General features: G+C 65.3%; 1 protein-coding gene across 1 annotated transcript in view; it reads left to right on the top strand.

The window, feature by feature from the left end:
- RBFOX3 (RNA binding fox-1 homolog 3) overlaps positions 1 to 24,333 on the top strand; it is a 307,062-nt gene that overhangs the window by 262,138 nt on the left and 20,591 nt on the right. The window contains exon 5 of the mRNA XM_039859861.1: positions 22,842 to 23,096. Coding sequence (XP_039715795.1) covers positions 22,875 to 23,096 — 222 coding nt within the window. The 5' untranslated portion in view covers positions 22,842 to 22,874. The remainder of the gene's footprint in view (positions 1 to 22,841; positions 23,097 to 24,333) is intronic.

A 24,333-nucleotide genomic window follows, 5' to 3' on the forward strand; every position in this document is an offset into this window, starting at 1 on the left:
GTCCCTCGGGCTGGGAGCCTCCCGGCCAAGGGCCCTTCCTCTGGTGCGAAGCTGGGGAGAAGCCAGGGTTGGTGGTCTTGGGGGGGTGAAGAATGGAGGCCTAGGCGGCCACCCTGGGACCCAGAACCTGAACCCCTGGTCCAGGGGACAGACACCTGGGTGCCAGACGCCTGAGAACACTTTGTCCTCTCGCTGGGTGATCTCTGCAGCCTAGAGCTGGTCTGAGATCCCAGGAGGTGCCTCGGAGCCAGAAAGGGAGCCAGGCGAACCCTCCCCGCAAGGCATCGCGGCATCGTGCCCACGGCCCCCCAGCAGGCCAGTCCCCAGAGCAGTGACTAGAGCAGACCCATGGCCAGGGGGAGGGCTAGGCCTGGCTCTGGTGTCCGCCCCGGTTGGGGAGGCCCCTGAGCAGTGGGGCCTCCTCGCAGGACCCTCGGAGGTCCCCCGGAGGCATCGGCTGCTCTCCGCCCAGGCGGCCGCTGGTGCAGAGTCGGCACCAAGGCCTTAGCTGAAACCTGAGCTTTCTGGGGCTGGCAGAGCGGGGAGCGCGGGTGGGGAGCCGTCAGGGCAGGAGGGAGCCTGGGGAGCCTCTCCCAGGGGTGGAGGGTGGGCAGTCTCTTTCCTGGTTCTGCAGCCCTCAGGGATCCCACACCCCGGGCAGTCCCCCTATCTGGGAGCCGCGCGTACCCCACCTTCTTTCCCGCACCCTGTTCAGAGTCGGTCGTCCCTGTGCATTTGAGGGACAGGCCTGGATGTGTCCTCCCCAACCCACTCCATCTTCACCCCAAGAACTTCCCTGCCCCCCCACTCCAGCCCTGGCCTCAGCGCCTCTGTGGCACGTTACATTTTATAAAACTCTGAAATATACATGAAGTTGGCTGAATGCGGACGAAACTGCACCATTTAGAGCATGAATATTTCATGCTGGCTTCGCTCCGAGGTGTCCATCTGATGGAGCCGGGAACCCGCGGCCCGGGACTCGGGCAGCGCCGGCCACTCTGCTGCGATGGGGCGGCCCGAGGAGGGGAGATAATGCCGAGGGGTCCAAGGGTTGCTGGGGAGCCACACGGTGGGTGGGCATAGGATGGGTCGTGAGCGTGGGCTACTCGGGCAGCCATGCCCCACTCTGTGAGATGGGCATTCAGAATAAAACCTCAGCGTGGCAGAGGGCCCTGACGAGGGCCGGGAACCACAGGGCACCGCTGGCTGCTTGTCCATGAAGCTCCGGCACCGGCCACCACTGGCCAGGGCACCCCAGGCAGAGGCCACAGCGCCCTGGCAGGAAGGCTACCTCTGCTCGTCTGTCCACTGCCCCTCCCCGACCGGGCCCTCGGGCAGCCTGTCACACACTCCGAGGCCAGGCTGCTGCTCCAGGGGCCTCAGAGAGCTAGGGAGCAGGCTGGAGTGTGAGTGTGTGTGTGCACACCCGCACACGGGTGATACGGAAGGATCCGGGTGCTCCGAGGAGAGTGTGGGAGAGGCCCTGCCACTTGCCAGCTGAGCAGGGTACTCCTCGGTGCCCCCTGCCTGCCCGCAGCCTCCCTCACCAAAGCAAGGGCAGGCTGATGGGACAGGTGCCAGTAACTCCCATCTCCCAGCTTCGTGGCACCTCTGGAGAGGTGCCTCCTCCTTGTCCCCCGTGCTGTGGACACTGTGGCCGTGTTTCCGGTCACCTCTGCCCTGGAAGGCCCCCGCGCTCAGGTCCTAAGTCCTTCGAGCAGGTGTTGGGCTCCCCGCACCTGCCGTCCCCCCAGCCCCGTCCAGTCGCTGATTCAACCACTTATTGAGCTGCCAGGCGTCGCGATGGCATGAGGACGCGGCGGAGAACGAGACCCGCGTGGCCCTCACGGCGGACCGTCTCTCCTGGGGGCACAGAGACAACGACAGAGAGCAAAGTAGACGTTTGCCGGCCGCGGCCTCTGTGCTGTGAAAGCGGCGTCTGAGGTGAAGGCTAATGGCGGGGCCATCTTTACACAGGGCGGTCCCGGAGGCCGACTCCACGGGGCGACCTGTAAGCGGGAGGACTGGCAGGAGCGGGGGTGGAGGGAGCGGGGGCACGGCACCCCCGGCACCAGGGGTGGCGTGCGCGAGCACGGGGGCCCCGAGGCAGAGGGAGCTCGTGCTGGAACTGGGAAGCCCGCAGGGGCCGGAGCCAGGGCCCAGGCGGGGCTGGAGGGACGCAGGGGTGTGACCCGCGGGGCCTCGTGGGACAGACCGGGCCGGAGTGTGCATTTTCTTCGAGGAGCGAGGTGACCTCATTAAGCGGTACGGGTCGTGAGAGACTCGGTCCAGTGTTCACTTCGTGTTAACTCTGTCTCCCGGCTGCTGTGGCATCTGGAGTCGGCCCGTCCCTCCCCAGCTGGGGAACAGTGTCTGAGGGCGAAGTCAGCCGCGCCCGGGGAGGCGGCAGCCTGAGGCGTCCTCCGGGAGGGCAGGGCTGAGGCCGAGGGGACCCTTTTTCTTTTCTGTCCTCTTTTCCGAGTTTACGGTGTTTGTGCAGTAGATCAGGGTTGTGAGGAAGAGGGTGCCGGGCGGGGCGTTGGGAGCCGGCCCCGCCGCTTGGGACTGTGGTGTGTCCTCGGGGACGTCCCTCTGCGACTCTGGGCCCCGCTAACGGAGAAGCACGCTGGCCCGCAGCGGCCTCCCGGGGCCCGAGGCCACCTCTGTCATTCCAGAGCCCCCTCCCCCACCGGCCCGGAAAATGGGCTTCTTCTGGGGAAAGACAATTTCCCAGCTGAGGGAGTTTGGAAATTCTTTCAATTAGGCATGAGGGTTCCTCGGCACATTCTAGAAGGCCCCACGCCCGTCATCTCCCAGACTGCACCCTCAGCACCTGTCAGCCGGAACTGGGTGCGGGGAGCCAGGTGGCAGTGGGTGGCTGCTGCTTCTGGCCCTTCTCTCAGCCGCCATGCCCAGCCACCCCTCCCCGGCCCACCCCAGAATCGGGGTGTCTGCAGTCCTGCACATAGGAGGGATCCCAGGGCAGGGGCAGGACACGGCCGGACCAGGGCGAGGCAGGAAGAGTGAGCTGTTTGAGACACGTGGGCGGGACTGGGGACATGGACGGGACAGCCACTCGTAGGCGGGTGCCCTCCCCTGCACTTCTGGCGTAAACGGGGGGTGCAGTGTGCTGGAAGCAGGCCCCCTGCCACCCCTCAGCACAGCAGAGCTGGGAGCACCCTCAGCGCCCCTGGGATGCAGGGAGGGGCCGTGAGCACACTACATGAACCCCGGAGGCGATGGATGAACCCCCAGGCTCTGGGCCCGCCCCGACTCTGCCGGCTCCCTCCTCCCTCCTCCATGACCTGTGGCTTCTGCAGCCCTCCCTGCCCCCCACCCCCCGCTTGTCTCTCTCTGGGCCACTGCATATGTCCTCGCCTTCCTCCCCCCTCCGTCTCCTTGCAGGGTGCCCCTGCCTCCCTGTCTCCCCTGATTTCTGCCTGGGGTGGCTCATTCTCACTGCGTACCCCACCCTGTCCCTCGTGTGCAGCCTGCAGACTCGTCAGGGGTCCCAGTCCTGGTGGGATGTCACAGGAGCAGCCCCTTCACCCCGAGTCGGGGGCAGGACGTGGCCTCTGCTAACCGCGTGGCTTCCTGGCCCGCCCCGCCTTCAGCAACCTGCCCGGCAGAGACGCAAGCCCAGGACGGGAGGCGCTGGGCCCGCCCCGTTCACCCGGGCCAGGCCCCTCCTGTGACAGGCCCCTTGGTGGGCAGACTGCCCCGCCTGACCCCTCAGCGCCCCAGGACGGGGGCTGGGGTGGAGAGTCCGGCAGCCTGGGAGAAGGCTCCAGAGGACGCAGGGGCCACCCCGACCCCTGGAATGCTGGGGGCCGCCCCGGTCGGCTTGGGGGGGCGGGGGTCTGCGGGGGGAACTCCGCACACACGTATCACTTCTCCGCATCTCAGCGGCCTCGGCGCCCTGAGCTCCTCCATGCCGACCACCAAAGTCCGAGCCTGTCCTTCTGCCCGGCCCCCTTCCCCCCGATGACAGCACCCCACCCCCATGGACCACTGGGCCCTGTGTCCCTCCCCCCTGCATCTCCTGCTCCCTGCCGCCGGAGCAGGCTGGGGACAGACCCTGGCACTGCCTCCTGGCTGCGTGAACCCCAGACGGTGGTCTTCACCCCCTTCCCTGTGCTGGCTGGTGCGGAAGCACCACCCCCAGTGTAGCCCCGGGGGAAGAAGCCATCACCTTCTGTGGCAGCCTCTGGGGGCTGCAGGACCCTCGAGGCCGTGAAGGGCCTCGATGTCTGAAGCTTAAGGGTGCCCCGTCACTAGTTGGTGGCTGCAGGCCATGTGTTTGGGGCCCACACACCCCAAAGCCCAGGGCAGCATGGGGGTTTCATTCTTAGTGTTTCTGGAATGAATTTTTTTTTTCCTTGGACCCTTGAAACACCTGGAGAAAGCCCCAGACTGGCCCCGCACCTCGGTCTCACACACTCAGGAGCCGACGGTCCCAGCCTTTCCCGCCCTCCGGGGAGGCCCAGCCGTGCCCCAGCGCAGCCTGCACAGGCCCTCGGAGGCCTTCGAGGTGCCAGGATGGTGGAGAGGGTTCTCCTCACTCAGTTCTCAGACCGTGAGCCGAGTCCCTGGGACAGAGTCCGCCCTTCGTGATCGGCCAACTCCTTCTCACCCCGGGCACTCTGATTAGATTTCGCTCTGTTCCGCCCTCAGCCACCTGTCAGGCGGCTCCGGTATGGGTCTCCTTATGGGACTGGGAAGCGGATGCAGAGGGGTCAGTGGCCCGTGGAGGCGTCCGGGGTGGGCGGAGGCCGAGGCGGACGAGAACCAGGCAAGCTCGTTCCCGCGTGGCTCCGCCCCAGTCCCTGGTCTGGTGAGAAGGCTTGGCAGTGGGGCAGCCAAGCACTGCCCCCTTCCACACCCCGGCCACAGAGGCAGAAGCCAGGTGGCACGAGCTTCTAGAAGCATCCAGACCAGACCCGCCCGAGGCACCCGCCCCCAGGTGAGGTATTCCTGCTCAGACCAGGGCCAGCCCCTGCTCAGACCAGGGCCAGCCTCTCAGGCACCCAGGCCTCTCCTGGGGCAGCGCAGAGAAGGTTCTCTGGGGGTTGGGGACCGGGCGCACTGCCTCACGCGGCCACCCCCAGCACTTTGGGCCCACGTCCCCGCCTGACGTTCTCAAGTCACACGTCACCTCTGACCTCGGTTTCTGCTTCTGTAAAACGGGCTTCGTGGAGCTGGCGTGAGTCGGCGCAGCATCGCGAGGCCGCCGAAGGTGTCGCGGATGTGGGCGCCGAACCGATTCCTTCCTCCCTGGTAGGCCACATGCTGCCCTGTCCCCAGTGTCCCCAGACCCCCAGTGCCTCACCGAAACCACATCCTCCCTCTCCTGTGACCACACGTCCTGCCGAGTGGGCTTTTGCGTCTCCGAGGGTGCAGACGTGTCCCGGGCCTTTGTTCGGGTCAGGCAGGTGCTGGTACCACTGTGTGCAGTCACGCTGCGGGCGGGGACCCACTGGGTGCTGGGCCCAGGGGAACAAGAGCCGGGGGTCGGGTCTCCCAGTCCCGTGCCAGTTTTTTATTTCGTCCTGCTTTCTCCGTGAGACCAGAAGCGTGTCCAGCAGCCAGGCTTTGTTCCGACTGCTTTGCCCGGGGCGGAGGGGTAGAGGGGCGGCCACGTTGCTGCTGGACACCCTGCCCAGGGGCTGGCCGCGGCGCGCTGCACTCTGCCCTAGCGTTTGCCCGTCTGCCCCGTCCCATGTGGGGGGACTGAGCCTGATGGTGGGAGCTCATCCTTCCCCGCACAGCTGCCTCACAGATGCTCTGGCAGGGTGTGTCACCTGACCAGCGGGAGGCAGGTCCAGAAGCCCCTAGAATCAACTCTCCTGGGGCCAGGCAGGGGCCGGGACTGCCCCGCACAGCAAAGACCTTCTCCAGGTGGGGCTGTGACTCGAGACAGCAGCTTCATGCGGCCCTGAGTGCCGAGGTGCCCAGCCCTGTGGCGGACATGGTCACACACAGACCGGCCCCAGGCAGGGTGAGAATGGTCCCCTGGCGTGCGGGCCGGCCCGAGCTGCGGGCCAGTGCTGGGACTGCTGTCCCTCTGGGCCGGGAAAGTGGGTCTGAGGGCCGCCGTGACATGCTGGTGCGAGGGGGCGGGAGGCCCTCCACTGCTCCCTGCCTGGGCAGTAGGCATGCCACTGTGCCCTGAAAACACCTGGGGTGAAGGGCTTTGCTGTCTCTAGGGGCTGGGACGGCTCGGAGAAGGGAGGAGTCAGGGCTAAGCCTGACCCCAAAGTGAGTCGGGGCACAGGCTCTAGGTCCTGAGTCAGGTCCCATGAGCACCGCTGAGGACTGCGTCACTGAGTGTCCCCAGACACAGTTTGGTGTGACCGTAAACAGGAACTGCCCTTCTCTGAGGGCTGCCTGCGGGCTCCTGGCGCGAGGCGCTCTGCCTGAGCAGGGCCCGTGGCCACGCCGGGGGCAGAGTGAACAGAGCAGCTCCACCTGCCATCGTGCCCGGGGGACAAAGGTGACACCTGGAGACGGTTTCAACTGCCACAACTAGGTGCCACAACTGGCACCTAGTGCATGGGGGCCGGGGGTGCTGCTCGACCTGCTGCAGTGCCCAGGACAGCCCCCCACGGGTGACAGGAAGGGAGCACTCTCTAAGATGCAGGCATGTGGACCCTTGGGGCTCCGGTCCGTCTCGGACCCAGCCAGCACCCCTTAAAGAGAAGGGCGAAAGGACCACGTCCCTCTGACGTTAGCGGGTCCTGGAGGCAGCTGCGACTCCCCTGTAGAGATGGGAGGACCCCGTCACTCCAGTCCCTCGTCTTCCTCTCGGTCCTGGGCGCAGGCTCAGTGGGATGCCAGGGGGAGCCTCGGGCAGGGGTGCAGGGGAGAGGAGGCGACACTCCCTGGAGCCCTCTGGTCCCCTGTCCTTGTACTTACCCCTTGATGAGGATCCAGAGGTGGCACTGAGCCCCACGGGAACCCAGTCCCTCTCCCCAGCAAGCTCGGACCCTGCTTTGTGAGGGCCCCAAGCCCGCGGGCCCCAATGCACGGAGGAGGCAGGCTCCCCGCCTGCGTGGCTCTCCACTGGGTGGGCTTGGCCGCCTGGCCTTCAGAAGCCCACTGGGCTGAGTGGGGTCGCAGCCCCAGTGTGGCGAGGGGCAGGGTGCGCCTGGCAGCCTGGTTGGCCCCGCGAGGGCCGCTTAGGATGCAGACGCCGTCAGCGTTCGGCCATGGGCAGCAGGGTCTGTTCAAAGAACACATTCAATTAAAAATTGATTTTTCAGTTTAATCTCAATCATAATGGACCCCATTCAGACCCCTTCCGCCTCCCCGTAGAGGGCCACCCTCACCTGCCGGCCACCTCCCGTCCTCTAGGGAGATGGTGTAGTAGGGGGGAGCAGGGGGGCCCGTCCTTCACCGTGCATGGGGGTAACTACAGATGAGGCACAAAGGGGTTTCGTTAAGTGAGCGTCGCAGTGGTAAATCGTGTTTTTTATTTATTGCCAGGTTGCGTTTTCGGTATGGCTCCAGTTAAAAGCGGCAATATTTAATTTCCCTTGATCCAGACAGAGTTTCGAAAGCGTCGTAAAACAAAACCAGCACCGACTCTTCCCTCCCTCTCGGCCCACGAACTCAGAGCCGCCGGCCGGAGCCCAGGCCTGCCCGCGAGCCCCATGCCCGGTCCCCGCGCCCGCGGGCGGGCCTCCCTTCCTCGCTCCTCTGATGCTTCCGCGGAGGCCCCGTCGGGGAGGCCGGGCTGCTTCTGCAAAGCTCCCCGAGGCACCTGGGCCGCGGGACTGTCAGGCACGTGCGGTTTTCGGCAGTGGCGCTCACGGTGTGGGCCCCTGGGTGACACGGTGCTGTGCTGCTCACTTCCCCGTTAGCATGTCTCACGCGGCCCACCCCCCGGGCGGGCTCTGTTTGGCACCCGCCTCACAGACCGGAAACAGAACGTAGGGAAGGTGAGGGGTCTTGCAGGACGAGCTCTGGCCTGCGTGACCCGGGCACACGGCTGTGGTTCTGATGTCCTCGGACCTCAGAACACCCAGCCCCAGGCTACACCTACCCCCTGCCCTCGTCTGCCGATTTGCTGTGTGACCTCAGGCCCCATGCTCACCCTCTCTGAGTCTCTGTCAAAAGAAGGACGCAGCCCTGGCTGCTCCTGTCGTAACTAACGCCGGGCAGGTCGTCCGCCTCTGCCCGCCAGCCCTTCGGCCTCCAGGCGCTGCCCGCCAGGGCCCGCTGGCCACCAGCACTCCTGAGCTTCAGCGGTGGCCGATTCCGACCCCAGCTCCCTGCTTTGCTGGGTGTTTTTAACCGATTGCCCTGCTCTCGTGGTTGAGTCACCCACCCCCCTCATTTATTACAGAAGGACGTGGGGTCTCTGACCCCTCCCGACCCCCCTTTCGGCCCACACCGGTCACCATGCTGGGGCCCCGAGTCTCAGCCTCACCCTCCAGGCCCCGTCCTCACCGTCACCCACAGTGGCTTCAAGCTACCCTGCTGGGCCTGGGCTTCCCCACACCCCCCAAGGACAGAGCGTCGTCCCCAGTGGGTCTTCGGGAGCTGGTCACTGCAGGTGGTGGCCAGGACCCGTCACCGGGAAGCCAGTCGCCCACTCCGAAGCCTCTTCCTCCTCTGCCTTGGTCCCCTCCCTCTGCCCACCATCCAGGCCTGGGGGCTTTTCGTCATCAGCAAAGGCCCTCAGCATTGCCCAGGAGAGGGCCCTCTGCCAGCCATGGCCAGCTGTCCCTTCGAGGTGTCCCCCTGGCCTGCTGTCTGGCTCAGTTTCCACAAGGCCTCTGCTCCTGGTGGGCTTTAGGCAGGAAAAGAAAGCCGGCTCTGGAGACTGGGAAACAGCGGTTCAACACGGTCCAACGTGTCTCTTTACTGCAGAACATCTCGGGGCCGCTTCCAGAATGTTCTAGAAGGATGCGGGTAGGCCATCCTCTGTGAGCGGTGGGACCTTGGCCTGGTCTCGTTGAGCCTCAGTTTCCCCATCTGTAATGAGGGCTGACGCTCCCAGGGCCGTCACGAGCTTTGCAGCTCACGTAGGTGAAGGTGGGCGGCACATGCCAGGTGCTTAGCACGCATCGTGTCTCTGTTTTCCCACTGCCGGTCCACACGGGCATCTGAGACGCGGCTGTGGCTGGTGCAGGCCGGCGGCTGGTACCCCGGCTCTGGGGCTCCCTGGAGCTGTGCCGGCCGGGGCCGAGCACGCATGGCTCAGGCTTCACCCCCCGAGGCCAGCGTTTGGCGCTCAGACAGGAAGCTCCGTGTGTTTGCTCTGCGTGACTATGGGCAAGTCACGTCAGCTCACTAAGCTTCAGCTTCCTCATCTGTACTGCGGGGACAATGACACCCACCTCGCCCACCTGGGAGGAACAGTCTGTGAGACGTCCTCACGGGACACAGGCATGGGGGCTGTCCCCCCGTCCCTCTGGCGCCCGGTCCCAGAAGGTCCCATTTCTGCCTTGGAGGAGGGCCTGCTGTCTTCATCTGCTTGTCAGGGCCAAGTCTGGGCCCTGTGCCCACCTACAGGGGAGCCAGGAGGGCAGCTCGTCCCTGGCTGTGGAGCTGGGACCCCTGACTGCCGAGCCTCGTGGGTACAGAGTCCACCGTCCTCGTCAGCAGGAGAAGATAAATGTTTTTAATTCAGAGAGCTTTTCATGACTCAGTGAAAGGGAGTAAATCACCTTCCAGGCCCGGGAGCCCAGAGCTGGCACCTGGTCACGGCAGGGAGGGCAGCTGAGTGGCAGCCAAGCGGGGTCACTTGGACAACAGGTGGACCTGGGGAGGTGGTCGCTGGGGAGTGGGGTGGGAGGAGTCTGCCCGACGCCCATGTGTGATTCGTGCTCTCCTGGCCTGGGCGGGCTCTCTCTGTGTGTTGGACGCGTGTGCACTGCACACAGGTGTGAACGTGGACACACGTGAGCGTGCATCAGGGCAGCACCACCAGAGTACATGCTGTGTGGGCAAAGTGCATGGGGTGCACACGCGCCCAGACACGGTGAGACGTGCCGCATGGGTGTGTGCGAGCTCAGGAGTGTGCACAGCACGAGGGCCTGCGCCGTGTGCATGCACCATGTGTGTGTGTCAGTGTGACGTGCTGCACACAAGCGTGCTCAGCGTACCGGTGCCCAGTGTGCGGGCGTGTTACGGGCATGCGCAGGCACTGCACGTGGGGTGTGCCTTGCACGCATTCAGCCAGGTGCACTCTGGGTGCCCCGGCGGTGACGCCGGGCCGTGGGCGCGTGCCCTGCGAGTGTGTGTGAGCATGGGTGGGCCGGCTGTGTCCCAGGCGGCGGGGGCACCTGGGCCGTGCCCCCGTCTGTGTGTGCAGGCACGCGTGTGCACATGGCTTCTGGAGGAGGAACGTTTAAAAATGGAGTTGTCAGCCCCGAGTTGACAGCCGCAATCAGCAAAGTGCAGCGTCGGCAGGAAGGGCCCGCTGCCTCCGTTCCCCGGGAGGAGACGGCCCGCTTTGTGCTGAGGAGGCAGAGTGGCTGAACAACACAAGCAGAGCAGGCTGAAAACTTCATTAATTAGAGAAACTCATTAATGAGGGACATTTAATCAGCCGAAGATGAGATCCATGCCGGCCGCGTCCGTGAGCCAGGCGCCAAGCGGGAAGAGAAGCTGCCTCCGCCTGCCGGGCCCCCCCGCCCCTGCCGCCCCCCACCGCCCCCCGCCGCCCCGGGTGCCTGGCTGGGCCAGGCACCAGCAGCCCGGGGCAGGAAGCGCGGGTGCCGAGGCCTGGGTGGCGGGTGGACTGGGGGGACGAAGGCTTGTGCAAGGGCTGCTGTGCGCACTGTCACCAGGAGGCAGGTGCCAGTGACCGGGGCGGTGTCAGGGGCGTCAGGGTCGAAAGTGCTCAGCTGGGCACGATTCCGCCCCCTGCCTGGGGACGTGTGGCGATGGAGGGACACGTTGGTTGGCACGACTCGGGGAGGTGCTACTGGCATCTTGTGGGTAGAGCCCAGGGGTGCTGCTGAGCACCCTGCGGGATGTCCCCATGAGAGAATGACCTGCCCCAAAGGTCAGCAGTGCCGTGGCAGAGACCCTTCTTGGGCCGTGCACACAGGTGTGCCTGGGGCGGGGGCGAGTGTGCGGCAGGTGTGAGCGCATGCTGTGGGCGTGTGCATCAAGTACGTGTGCACACAGGGAGCGAGTGCGTGTGTGCAGGGAAACGTGTGGGAGCGTGTGTAGCCCTGGAGGGGGCCCCGGCTGGAGCTCAGAGGCCCGTGGCTGGGGGTGCAGGGCCCTGGGGCCACTCAGTGCCATCCCTGGACCCCGGCTTCTAAGTGCATTTGGAGAATTGGCCACTCGGGGTTAAAGGCTGTGAGCAAGGCCCTGACCAGAGCCGGTGGTCTGCTGGGAGGTGCCCGCACCCCGGGTTCACGGGCAGGCCCAGGGGACAGCTGGCGTGGACTGGCCCCAGCTCCGGAGGACAGACTGTCTGAGCACACACACGCGGGGGCCGCCCCCTCGTACCCACGGTCCCGGATGCACGAGTGGGGCCTGGCGGAGAGCGCTGGCCCCCCACAGAGGCGCTTCCCGGCCCCGTCCCCACCTCCCGCTGCCCGGGCAGCACCAGGCCAGGCTGCCCGGCGAGCAGAGCTTGGGTAAGAGGCGGCGGCCTGAGTGCCTGGAAAGTTCTGTAGCCAGTGGCACACGGCGGACCGTCTCCCGGGTGCAGGTTGTTCCCTCCGACCGAGGTCCGATGGCCTGGGGGCTGCTTTGCCCGGCGGCCGCTCCCCTCCTGCGCCAGGCCCTGTCCTTCCTCCAGGCTCCGGCCACCACCTGCAGCAGACAGAGTGCTTGTCCTGTCCAGGTCCTGAGCTCACCCCCTCAGTCCTGGCTCCAGCCACCTGCCAGTGCGAGGGTACAGCAGGCCGGCCCCAGTGACACCCCTCACTGTGCCGAGATGGCCCTCCCACTGGGAGAGACCAGGAGGAGGTGGGGCAGAGCTAGGAGGGTGATGGCAGGCTGGGGGACATGTGCCTCAGGGACGGTCGGGTGTGAGCTGAGGGGCGGGCGCTGTGCAGAGGGACCTGGGGTTGACACCAAGACATGTGACCCTGACCCCAAGTGACCAGGGGTGTGGACCTGCCAGCTCCAGCTCTCAGCAGGTTTTAGGGCCACCATTCTGGAGGCAGGGGGTGGCCCGACAGTCTGGTGTGTCCTCCAGCCCAAGGCCTCCCCACCCGAGTCCCCACCTCTACCTCAGCCACTGAGGCCGGGCCCAGGGAAGGCTGGCGATGTGTGTGTGACTATCCCCGGTCCTGGGAACTGGGTCACAGGCGAGAGACCCTGTGGGGGCTGGGTCCCCACTACGGTGGGGACATGGGTAGCCCCCATGTCCCCACCGTAGTGGGGAGCAAGCACCCTCTCAGGTCAGGGGCAGTGGGGGGCCCAGCCCTTTGCCTGGCACCCCTGTCGGAAGCTCTCCTGTTGTTGGGAGGGAGTCTTTTGTGAGTCTGGGGGTTCAGGCCTCCTAGCTAGCATCCCTGGGGTGATCCAGGGCAGGGAAGGTGGCAGGCGTGGCTGTGGGCAGCAGGGCCTCCCCCTAGATAGAGGACAGTGCCTTGGGTGGCCCTGGTTCCTTCCCCAGGGGCCCCCGCCCCCTACCTGTCCCTCCTCTTCTCTGGCCCGGTGCTGCTGACCGAGCACTCGGCGTGCTGCTTGGTGTCCCGGGCTGCGCAGCCGGGTCTGGGGCCTGCGGGCAGAGCAGGTGCTGTCCCCGGGGTGCCGCTGCTGTGCCCGTGACCCCGAGCCAGGCTCTCAGGGCCTCGTTTCTCGCCGGGCTTGCCAGGTGTCTCCACCTCACTGTCCACGGGGTCAGACGGGGTCACCACGCAGAACCCTCAGGAGGGACTCAGAGTCCCTGCAGCATCGGCTGGACCGGCTCAGCCTGGTCCCTGGGGCTGCCCAGGGGACGTCCCTCAGCCTCGGAAGCAAGCCCCTGCCCATCTCTTCCTCTCCTCCTCTCCCAGGCCCCCTCTGTGTCCACCCACGGCCAGTGTCCACCCACCGCCGCTGTCTCCTTACGCTCCTGAGCTAACGTGTTCCCATGCCTGGAGTGGCAGTGTCCTTCCCCGGCTGCTGTAGAATCCGGGCAAGGCCACCCCATCCCCCAGCCCTGCCCCTGACAGAAGGTCTTCCCTGCTCCGGGCCAGCAGGCCCTGGCCAGGGTCCCCGGCCCCCGGGGCCTCACACTGACTCTGTCCGGGCACCAGGAGAGAGCGGTCCCTTCCCCAGGACCTTGTGGTTTGTGATCAGTAGAGGCCGTTCTCTTGCGTTGTAGGTTCTGAGCTGGCAGGTCAGGAGGGCCCAAGAACCTGTATTCCTGACGGCCCCAGGGCATGCGATGCTGCTGGTCTGAGGGCCACACTTGCAGGCTCCCGCTGTGTCCAGCTGCAGAGTGGTCACATGTGACCGTCCCCACGGAGGGGCCCTGTCCCCACCAGCTCCCCCCGCCATGCACGCTGCCCCGGCCTCCAGGTCCCAGCGCCCCCGTGAGAGAAGGGCCAGCAGGGGACGTGTCCCCGCTGAGGGTACATCGAGCCGGGCCCTGGCGGGGGTGTGACCGTAGCAGGCGTGATGGGACGTGTGATGTTACCGTGGTTGCGGGAGATTCTCCTTCCTGGGAGTCTGCCTTCCCCGAGCTCACGGCAACCAGGAGGGCGCCACGGGACGGAGAGGGGGCGTCTTGGGCCTCGGGGACACTGCGGGGCCCCTGCCCGCACACCACACCCGGCCCCCTGCCCCGCCCCCGCCCCGGTGTCCTGGGCGCCGTGCTTAGTGTCCCGTTCTACTTGCTAGATGAAGGACACGGGCCATTAATAATGCTAATGTCCCTTAATGAGCATGATCCTAGGCGCCACTGTGGGGGGCAGAGGGCCGGTCCTCAGGCACAGAGCCAGCTGCCCTGCACCCTTGGGGGAGAGGCTGCTCTCCAGCGTCCGCGGTCAGGATGGGTGGGCTCTCAGCTCCTCTCCTCCTGTAGGTCACCTTGACAGCTGTCTCATAACTTTGTCCTCCCAAAGCCCTGAGAAGGAGCTTTGTCCCCGACGATGTCCCCTGTGTCCCAGTGAGCGGGAACCTGGTATAGGTCAGCCCAGTCGCGTGTGTCCACAGAGATGCCATGTGTGCTCAGCTGCTTATAAATACTGCGATGTCTCCAGGAGCCTCAGAGGAGGAACCCAGCCACATGGATGTCATGGGGATAGGGGTAGCCTGGAGGGCTTCCTGGAAGAGGTGTTTTGGGTGCTTTCAGGATGGGGAGTATGGCTGGAGGAAGGAACAGACCCAGTGTCAGCAGAGATTTTTCTGCCCGTGAGCACAGCACTGGGCTGTGCTGGCACTGTGGGGTCCCCAGACGTGGTAGGTGCTCAGCCAACAGTCGGCCACACTGTGTGGGTGCTGCTGGGCGTTGGCGGTGCCTGTGGTGGTTTGAGGCTGAGCCTGGGCCCCCCTCAGGGACCCACTTCCCTCCCTACGTCCCCGCGGCGTCCTTGGGCGTCTCCCTCACCCCCGCCTTTGGTGGCCCACAGGCGCCTCGGAGCCTTTGCTCCCCAGCCCGCCAAGGGCTCGGGCGTGTGGCTCAGTGGCCCCATGTGTCACCGCCCCCCTCCACCCCCCGCCGGGCTCGGTGCCTGTGCTGGACCCAGCCCTGGCCGTCCCTGCCCGTCCCAGCGGCCACGAGCTCTCGTGGGACCCCAGAGTGGGGACTTGGTGGCGGTGTTTCCTTCCGCTCAACCGACAGTCGAGGACACACCTGTCCCCGGCACCCCAGCACCCCGGCACCCTGCTCCCCGAGCCCTGTCAACCAGGCAGCTCCGCGCCGACTTCCGGGGTGTCGGGGTGCCAGGGGCAGGGCGAGGCCGGTGCGGGAGGATGCACCGAGCTGGGAGGGGGTTGGGCTCAGTGGCGTGTCACTCGTCCCCTTGCCTCAGACTTCCAGCAAGAACGGGCCCAGACCCAGTGCGGGCCGGGGCTGAGCCGGGGCTGAGCCGGGGCTGAGGGCCACGCCGGGTGGGCTGTGGCCAGGCTCTGTGCTGGGGCTAGGGGCGTGGCATCTCTCCGTGTTGGTTGTTAGGACAGGAAGACCCCGGGGTCCATCGGAGCCAGGTTCTCGTCGTTTCTTGTGCCCCAAACCTCCTTAGCGTCTGGTGAGGCACACGGACCCCTTCTCAGGAAATGGTCCTAAACACATAACATAAACTACATAAGATGATGGAGGAGGCCTCTTTTACTGAGATGCATTTATCAAAAGAGAGAAAGCGTGTGAATCCACCCCTGTGGCGACAACCAGGCTCGGGGCCACGTCCGCTCCCCACCTCGGTTCTGGAGCCGGATGGCCTGAGGACCAGTGTGTGTTGGCGCGGCCGCAGCCCGTGGTCTGAGTTAGTGCTACCACCCCGGGGTCTCGGGCAGGACACCGTCAGGAAGGAGACCCATCCCGTGTTGGGGGCTCTGGGAGCCCAGGCTCAGCCCCCATGGGCTCCGTGTGCTCTGTGTTTGGAGACCAGGGTGCCATGCTCAGGCCATGCCGTTTGTCAGGGCAACCCGGCCCGTCACCCGCCCAGCTCCTCACCACCCGGCCCCTCACCCGCCTGCCCCATCACCACCAGCCCATCACCTGCCCAGCTCATCACCACCCGGCCGTCTGCGCGCAGCTCGTCACCGTCACCTGCCTGCCCCATCACTCACCCGGCCCGTCACCACCACAGCTCATCACCACCCGAGCCCGTCACCCGCCCAGCTGGGAGTCACGCCGCGCCTTCGTCACCCGCCTGCAGCCTTCAGGGCATACTGTGTATCCTACGCCACTGTGGGAGAGGCTTGAGCCCCTACTTGGGAAAGGAGGTGCAGTGGAACAGAGGAAAAGGAGGCAAAAAGTTGGGGGACACTCGAGGTTCTGAAGGAAGGGAGGTGGCCAGGGCGGCGGGGGTCCAGCCCATGCCTGCTGCTCATCACCGACAGGAACGTGGGACTCAGCGTTGGATTATAACCTCAAGTGACTCGGGGTCCTGCCATCTATGGGGCTCTGTCTGGATGTCCCTATGGGTCTCAGGGGTCAGGGCAGACAGGTGTTCACCTGTGCCTTCTGGGGCGTCAGGCAGCCTAGGCACCAGGCCCCTTGTGGGGAGGGAGAACAGGGCCTGAGAGCTGGTGGCTGCAGAATGTCGACCTCATGGTCCCTGAGTGAAGTAATGCGGGGTTGACGGGCCAACTGACAGCCCTGAGTAATGAAAGACAGTGAGCCGGCTGCCAGCGGGCAGAACCGGGTGGGGCGGGAGGAGCAGCCGCTCAGGGCGGTTCTCGCCCCAGCCCGGAAGCCTGTGAGCCTCCCTCCCACTGGGGCTGGTCCCTCCCGCTGGCCCTGGTCCCTCCCGCCACACAAGGCACAGCCTCCCCAGCCTCCGCAGAGCCCGCCGGGGGCAGCGCCCTCCCCGGCTTGTGTGCCCGCAGGCCCCGATGGTGCGAGGCCCTTCCCAGCTCCGCTGTCGGCGACCTCGTGCGAGAGAGTTTACACCACGGCAGTCGGCAAACCCCACGAAGCCGGGCTTCTCCCCAGAGCCCCCTGTGAAACACCTCTCAGCACATCACTGCCCCCCACCCACCCACGGTGGGGAGCAGAATGCGGGCTCGGGCCAGCCCACGCAGAGGCTGTGGGTGTCCTCTGAACATTGGGGACAGCGTCAAGCACAGAGGTGGGCGCTTAGTAGGGGCTGGGGCACCCTGGCTGGTCGCCAGGTCAGCGTGGGCCTGTGAAGCCCCGGCACTGGGCAGGGGGCTGAGTGCAGAGGCTGCCGCTGACCCCGCCTTCCCCGCCAGGGCCCTGGGGCAGCGTCCAGTGGTTCCAGACAGGCAGCCTGGGCTCGCACCCCGGGTCTGCGTGTGTCGGCTGTGTGCACGTGGGCGGATGACTCCCCGCGGGTGGAGACCACCAGTCCACGGGGTTGACGTGAAATAACGCATTTTTATCGCCTGACATGGTGCCAGCTTCTTGTAAGCCGCCAACGGTGGCCGAGCGCCATCATCACCTGCATTTACGGAGCACCTGCTGTGCGCCTGAGCTGTGTCAGGTGTGGGCACTCAGCGGGGAGCCCCTGACCTGGGGCCTCCCGAGGTCCAGGTGCCGCCCGCCCCGCCGAGGTTCTGGGACACCCCGGGGGGCTCGGTGCGGGACCCCTGCCCTCCCTACCGCAGCTCCCTGCTCCGTGCGCAGCCTGGCTCGGCAGTGAGGCATTTCACCAGCAGCGCCCCCCCTTACTAAGGCCACACCCCAAGGTCTCCGCCGTAAAGTGCCTGCCTGCAGGGCCACCCCCCCCACACACACACACCTTTGGGGTGACACCTTGAAGAACTCTCATAAGCGAGGCACGAAACGGCACACGTCTGCTCACACGGCCGCTGGATCGCCAGCCCTGCCGGCACTCAGCAGCGGGGTGGCCAGGCAGGTCAGCCTCCCAGGTGCCGCCCGGGTGACGGAGTGTCCTCCGAGGCCCCTTCCAGGGGTCCCGGCTGCCACCCGTCTCCTGGGAGCAGGGCCAGGCTCCCCCGCCATGGAGAGCTTCAGAAACTCATGTCATTCCTGCCCAGGGCACCCAGACCCCTGGCAGGACGAGTTCCCAGAACCAGACCACACACAGCGGCAGGGCTGGGAGCTGGCCAGGGACGTGGGGGTCGGCCGGGGACCGAGCGAGTGCGGACCTGGCCACTTCCCCTGACATCGTCACGTGTCCCAGCTTCATGTTCGTTCCTTTCCGATAATTGTTTCTTGTTCCCCAAAACTTCACTTTCTTAAGATTAACGCATTAAAAAATGACCACAGGAAGGAACGTCACCTCTAAGAAAACATAACAAGGGTGTCTGCCCAGTGGTTCCCGTGTCCCCCCCCCACACCCTTTCTCCCTGTCACCTCTCTGAGCACCCGGGCGCCCCCACGTTATTTCGGGCTGTCCTCTTGCCCCTAAACCAGCCCCTGGACACGTTTGGCCAGCGAGTGTCAACCAGGCCCTGAGCACCCAAGGGAGGAAGTATGATGACCAGGATGTCACCTGTGGTCACTTCCTGTTCTAAGATTCGAGAGTTGAAGGAGTTTGGTTTGCTCAGGATGCAGATGCCCTGTGGTCAGAGGCTGGGCCACAACCTTGGGTGCCCAGGGGTGGGGTGGGGGAGGGCAAGGTCGTCTCTGCTTCCAGGCTGGAAGCTCAGAGCCCTGAGGTCCCCTGGCTCAGCTGTCAGTGGGGGCCCCAGGGACTTAAACTCACACCTCCTGCCTCCCCTTCGGATACTGGTTCACGGGGAATGAGGGGCAGGCTGGAGGGTGGCCAGGATGCTCAGCAGGGGCTCTCCGTGCGGTGCCCCACATCCGCACCTCACACCTGGTGGGATGCGGTCAGGAGGCCTGGAGACCGCGGCTTTCCTGCCCCTTCACCGTGGAGCCGGTGTCCTCTGTGTCTGTCCCCTCTGTGAAACTCGGCCTGGGCGTCTGCCTTGTCAGGCCATGGGAGGACCAAGTGGCTGAGTTTGCAGGGCACCAAGGGCAGGCCCTGCCCATCATCGGCACTGGGTGAACACAGCCTGTCCCTCCTGGTGTGTCCCCAGTGCTTGGCACTGTGCTTTGCCAACAGCAGCAGTTCAGTAGGTGCTGGTGACTTGGGTACAGATTGGTGTGTGGGGCATGGCGCTGGGGGGGGTTGCACAGAGGTGACGGCGATGGCACACGTGACAGCTCCATTAGCGGGGCGGTGGCTCTGCCTTGCTCCCCTCCTCCGCCCTGCATGGAAGCGCCTTTGCCCGGAGGTGGGGCAGAAGCGGCTCTGTGCCCAGGGAGGTGATGCCTTCCTCCCCGTGAGGAGCCAGAGAGGCCATTAGCCTAATCGTCGTGGGGGTGGGGCTGTTGCTTTCCACTCTCCCCTCCCCTGTCACACCCACCCCGGCACCTTGCTCTGCGGCCACCTCCCACACACTGGGGACCCTCGCCCTGCAGGGCGGAGCACAGCGGCTGGGGGATGCGGGGGTCAGGCCGGGCAGGGAGGGCGTTGGGTCGGCGATGTGGGCTGAAATGCTTGGCAGGTCTCAGCTCTGCATTTTGAAGATGGAGGGTCCCCCCACACCCTGCCTCTGCAGACCAAGCGGCAAGGCCGAGCCCGGCGTCGCCGAGAAATGGCGGCATGGGTCCAGCGAAGGAGCTGGGGCCCGGTCTAGGTGGCTCACTCGAGAAGCTTCGCTCGATGGGGAAGCAGCACATCTGGTGTGTCGGCTGCCGGGGGTGACGGGCAGGGAGGCTTCTGTTTTCTCGTCGTGGGAGAGATGGCAGTGAGTGACCAGAGCATAGCACGTGCTGGCGAGGACTGGACCCGATGTGCAACTGAAGTGACGGGTCGTGGGAGGGAACGTGGACGTCCGTCCCCAGGGCCTGGAGGGCAGGCAGCCTGTGGGACACAGGCAGGTAGGCGGGCAGGGGAGCTGGTCCTTCTCTTCTGATTTCCGTGGAAAAAGGGAAGCAAGAGCGAGCACACTGGAGCGCGTGTGGCGGGGCGAGGAGGCGTGGTGCGGTCACCCAGGGCAGGAGAGCTGCGTGGCGGTCCGCGGCCTCCAGGGCAGCGTTTAGGGCGATTTTGTGTTTTTCCCCAGCGGTGTGGGCCACAGCGTGGAGCGGGCAGGGCTCGGTCTTACCAGTTTTGCCAGGTGAATGTGATGATGGAGAGAGGGACCAGTGTGCAGAGGGAGGGCAGAGAAATGACCTGACCATGGTCTTCGAGCCTTAACCCATCTATCCATCTACCCATCCATCCATCCATCCATCCATCCATCCTTCCATCTATCACAACTCATCCATCCATCTCTCTATCCATCTACCCATCCATCTGCCATCCATCCATCCTTCCATCCATCCCTTTAAATATCATCCTTCCATCCATCTTCCATCCAATCCATCTATCCATCTACTTATTTATCATAACCGTATCCACCACTTGATTTATCCATCCATCCATCCATCATCCTTCCATCCTTCCATCCTTCCATCCTTCCATCCTTCCATCTTCCAGAATCCTTCCATCCTTCCATCCTTCCATCCATCTATTTCTCTATCTGTTAGCCTCTCTCTATCCATCCATCCATCCTTCCATGTATCTGTCCATCCATCCATCCGTCTTTCCATTCAGCTACCCATTCCACTGTCCAGGGCACCATGATGATCACCTGCAGTTTGGGAGACCTATAAAGAGAGGATAAATAGACGCCCAAGACCACTCGGTGGCTAAGGGGGTGCGGGATTAAAGACCCTCCCTGTGCATCCCAGGGTCTAGACTCTGGTCTGCATGGCACAGTGTGCACAGAGGAGCAGAGGGTAGGTTTGGAGCCAGGCAGCCTGAGCTGCCACCCCAGGTCCTCCGGCACTAGCCTGGCAGGTCACCTCAGCGTTATCAGCTGTGAGACGGGGAAGCTGTGGCATCCAGTGTGGGTTGGAGAGGATTAGACGAGTTCACGTCTGCGAAGCAGAGAGCGCTGTGTGCTCAGACGTGCTGACTTAATCGTCACGTCACGAATGTCCCTAGATGTCTTACCTCAGCTGCCTCCTGAACACGCCAGACCCCTTCAGACCTTGGCGCTCGGTACCCCGCACACACCGCCCAAGCGACCCCACCTTTGTGTTGCAGGTTCCCCGACAGTCTGGGCTCTGGGCTCCAGCCCGGGATCCACGTTGGCAGCTGTCACTCAGCCCGCTTGGGACCCAGGGAAGAGGAGACTGGGGAAAGTTGGCTAGGGTGAGGAGGAGGCGGGTGGGAGAGGAGCCTCCCTTTCTGGAGTCTTGAAGGAGCTGGGGGAGAGGGGATGCTGGGAAGATGTAAGTTAGCGAAGGTTCTAATCAAATATTTATCAGTTAATTGATCTCGAAGGCTGCCTCTCCCTTACCCCGCCTTCCCTCACTTCCCTCCTGGCTCTCCTGCCCCCTCCCTCCGTCCTCCCACCCTGGGTGCCCCTCCATCCTGCCGCAGTGCCCACCTGCCCGGGCCCCCTCCTCCCGCTCCCCGAGCCCACGCTTCTCCCTCTCAACTGGGAGCTGGAGACGTCACCAGTACGTTTGCTAACGGCGCATGGGGCCTCATGGGTGACTTCGCAGCAACAAGGCGTGGCCCTTCAGCATGGGGCGTGCATTTGTGTGTGCGTGCACACGCGTGTGTCCCTCCCCTTGGCGAGAGCATTGAGCACTGTCCCAGCTTCTGCACAGAGAGGGGAAGGGACCCCGTGGACTCACGGAGGGGGACAAGGACAAGATTTCTGCTCATTGGGTGTCAGGGGTCACCTCAGAGTTACTGAGACCGTGGAAGCTGGCATTGAGGGTTTGGGGACAGGGAGGGGCTGGGCGCTGGGCCGAGAGTTGGTCTCAAGCCTCCGTCCAGAAGGGGGGTGGGCAGGCAGGCAGGGTCTGTGACTCGCTACCACCCTGGGGTGCCCAGGCTCCTCAGGCCCCTCGCACTCTAACCGCTGTTCGGACTTCTGGGCGACTGTCTGAATTTACTGTCCCACTGGACCTCAAACCACACAGGGACAGGCACTGCCCATTCCTGGCGCCCAGACGCCCGGTAAGCAGTTGTTAGGTGAACGAGTCGTAAGTGAATGCAGAGGGCGGGGAGCGAGGCCCAGCTTGCTCTCGGGAAGACGCACTGGTCTCGTGGCGGGGACGAGATGTTAGAACGTGCCAGGTGGGCGAGATGGAGGTGGACTGGCCTGGACTGGCCCGGGGTCACGCACAGGGTCCCTCCCTCGGCAGGAAAGGTGTCAGGCTGTCCACGTCTGTGCGAAGGTCCCTCCACGCAGGTGGCTGCTCATGAGAGAGATGGCACCTGTCCCCTGGGGCACCAGGGGATGCCTCGCCTGCTCAGAGGGGCTGCTGCGAGCCTGCACCGCACCCCAGCCACCTGCCTTCTGACACCACGAGGGCTCCAGTCCCTTCTCCAAGGCCGAGGGCTGCCTATAACTCCCTGCATCGATGGCTGTCACAGCACCCAGGTTGCAGGGGGAGGTCCGGGGTGAGGACAAGACAGGCCCCCAGGTGACATCTGTGCCGTGGGGCCTGGGCACCCCACTTGGGGAACCGCTGCCTGGACCATCGCTGGGCCCTGCCAGGGGTCGGGCCTTCTAAAAGCCCCCGGTGGCTGGGGTCGGCATCGGGGAGCACTGTCCCCTTCCCAGGACAGCAGGCCTGGAAGGGAAGGGAAATCTTCTCAGGGACCCTCGAGACAGACTGGGACTCTGTCCCCGGGCGACAGTACCTCACCACGGGGCCAGCGTGGGGGCCGCGTCTGCCGTGTTTACCGTCACGTCGGCTCCACGAAGATCATGCAGGCTGCGGGCGCCCTCCTCCGCCTCCTACCCGCGAGAAAACCGGGGCTTGCACCCCCTCAGAGGCGAGGGGCGCAGGTGTGGCTTTGAGGGGCAGCGGGCAGGGCCCTGGTGCTGCCAGAGTGTTGGTCCAGGCCAGTCTCCTGGCGGTGACGGTTCCACGAGATGTCACTGCTGGGGGACACTGGGCAGAGGGCACACAGGGGCTCTGCGGTTTCTGACAACTGCATGCGAATCCAGTCACTGCACAATGAAACGTTTAATTTTTTGTGTTAGGTGGATGAACAAAAAACCTCTCGTATGCCTAAGTGGCCTCGGACCCTGGGCTCCCCGGACACCCCTGCCCGCAGGCACCTCCTCCCGCTCTGAGCTGGTGCCCCATGCGGGGGGCCCTCCCTGGAAGGCCCGGAAAATCCTGCCGAAGGTCCGGCGTAAGACCAGAGGCAGGGTCCGGCGTCCCCAGGAGCCTAACCCGCCTGCTCTCTCTCCCTCCACAGGGCAGCCAGGACACCACGGCACCGCCTGAAGCGATGGCCCAGCCCTACCCCCCCACCCAGTACCCCCCTCCGCCACAGAACGGCCTCCCCGCCGAGTATGCCCCGCCCCCGCCGCACCCCACGCAGGACTACTCCGGCCAGACCCCAGTCCCCCCAGAGCACGGCATGACCCTGTACACACCAGCACAGACCCACCCCGAGCAGCCGGGCCCCGAGGCCAGCACACAGCCCGGTGCTGGGGCGCAGACAGTGCCGGTAAGGGCTTTGGGGGGCAGGGCCTGCCCAGAGGGGTGGCTCGGGAGGGCAGTTAGGCGAGCCCCTGCATCACATGAGGGGAGGGCCTATAGCGGGGGTCCTCGCCCCAGGAAAGCTGCTCCCAGCCCAGCATCTCCCCATCACGTGACACCGGGCGTCTTTCTGGTGGCACCTGCTCAACCAGGCTCCGCGGCCTGGGCAGTGACCCCGCCACAGCAGGCCCACCGCCTCCAGCCACCCCAGGGCTTCCTGAGCCTGACATTGGCCAAACTGTCACCTCGTCTGTCCTCGGCCACCAGCGACCTGTCAGTGGGAAGCAGGGAACTGGCAGAGGCCAGCGGCCTGGGCTCGCGGGTGTCTGGGGGCAAGCCTGGAGGGCTGGCGGCGGGAGGAGCGGCCCAGGGCCTCAGAGCTGTCTCCTCTCCTTTCTAATCGCTTGTAATCGACCTGCTTGGCCGCCCTCCAATCAGATAGCTTCAATTATGTGGTTGTAATGCAGCCCCAGGGAGAAAGTGCTGAGCCCTGCACTTCTCAGAGCTGTCCTGGTAGGAGGGAGCATGGCAGGGAGCGGCCTCGGCCCCGGCCAACCCGGGGACCGGGCGCTGCACGGCCCTTCCTGCCCTCCCACCACACGCTCCTCGTGCCCACCCCGGCGCTGGGGCTGTGGGGTCATCCAGCCGACCCCGCTGGCTCCGTCCCAGCGCTGGCTGGCGGGGCCGGGCAGGAGGCCAGCAGCTCTGCACTGCCCAGGGCCGGCACCACCCTGCCGGCTTCTTGATGGGTGCCCCCCCACTCTGCTCCCTCAGCCCTCCCCCTAACCCAGCCTGGCTGCCAAGATGCTGCGTGGATCCAAATACTACCCACCCCGCTGTGTAGACAGCATCACGCGAGCTCTCTGGGGAGTGAACTCCCCCAAGCTGACCCCCGGGCTGGACCAGACCATCGTCCAGGGCCCAGCCAGGGCCCCTCCTCCATGCTCAGAGTGCCACCTGCTCGAAGCCATCAGACTGTTCCACGCCCTGCCGTCCCTGGTGCGGGGGACCCTGCAGACTCCCCACTGCCCCCCCGGGACTCCTATAGAAGGAACCAGCCGGGCCTGCTGGTTGTCGACCCGGGAGCCAAACCACACTTCCTGCTGCTCTGCCACGCTGTCCACGCCTGGAGCCCGTGACCCGCGTGTGCTCAGAAGAGGTCAGCGGAGCCGGGGGCGGGACGCCCGCCGTCAACGCCTCACCCT

The sequence above is a fragment of the Pteropus medius genome, unplaced genomic scaffold (genome assembly GCF_902729225.1).
Source record: "Pteropus medius unplaced genomic scaffold, Ma_sr-lr_union100, whole genome shotgun sequence".
NCBI classification, from domain to species: Eukaryota; Metazoa; Chordata; class Mammalia; order Chiroptera; family Pteropodidae; genus Pteropus; species Pteropus medius.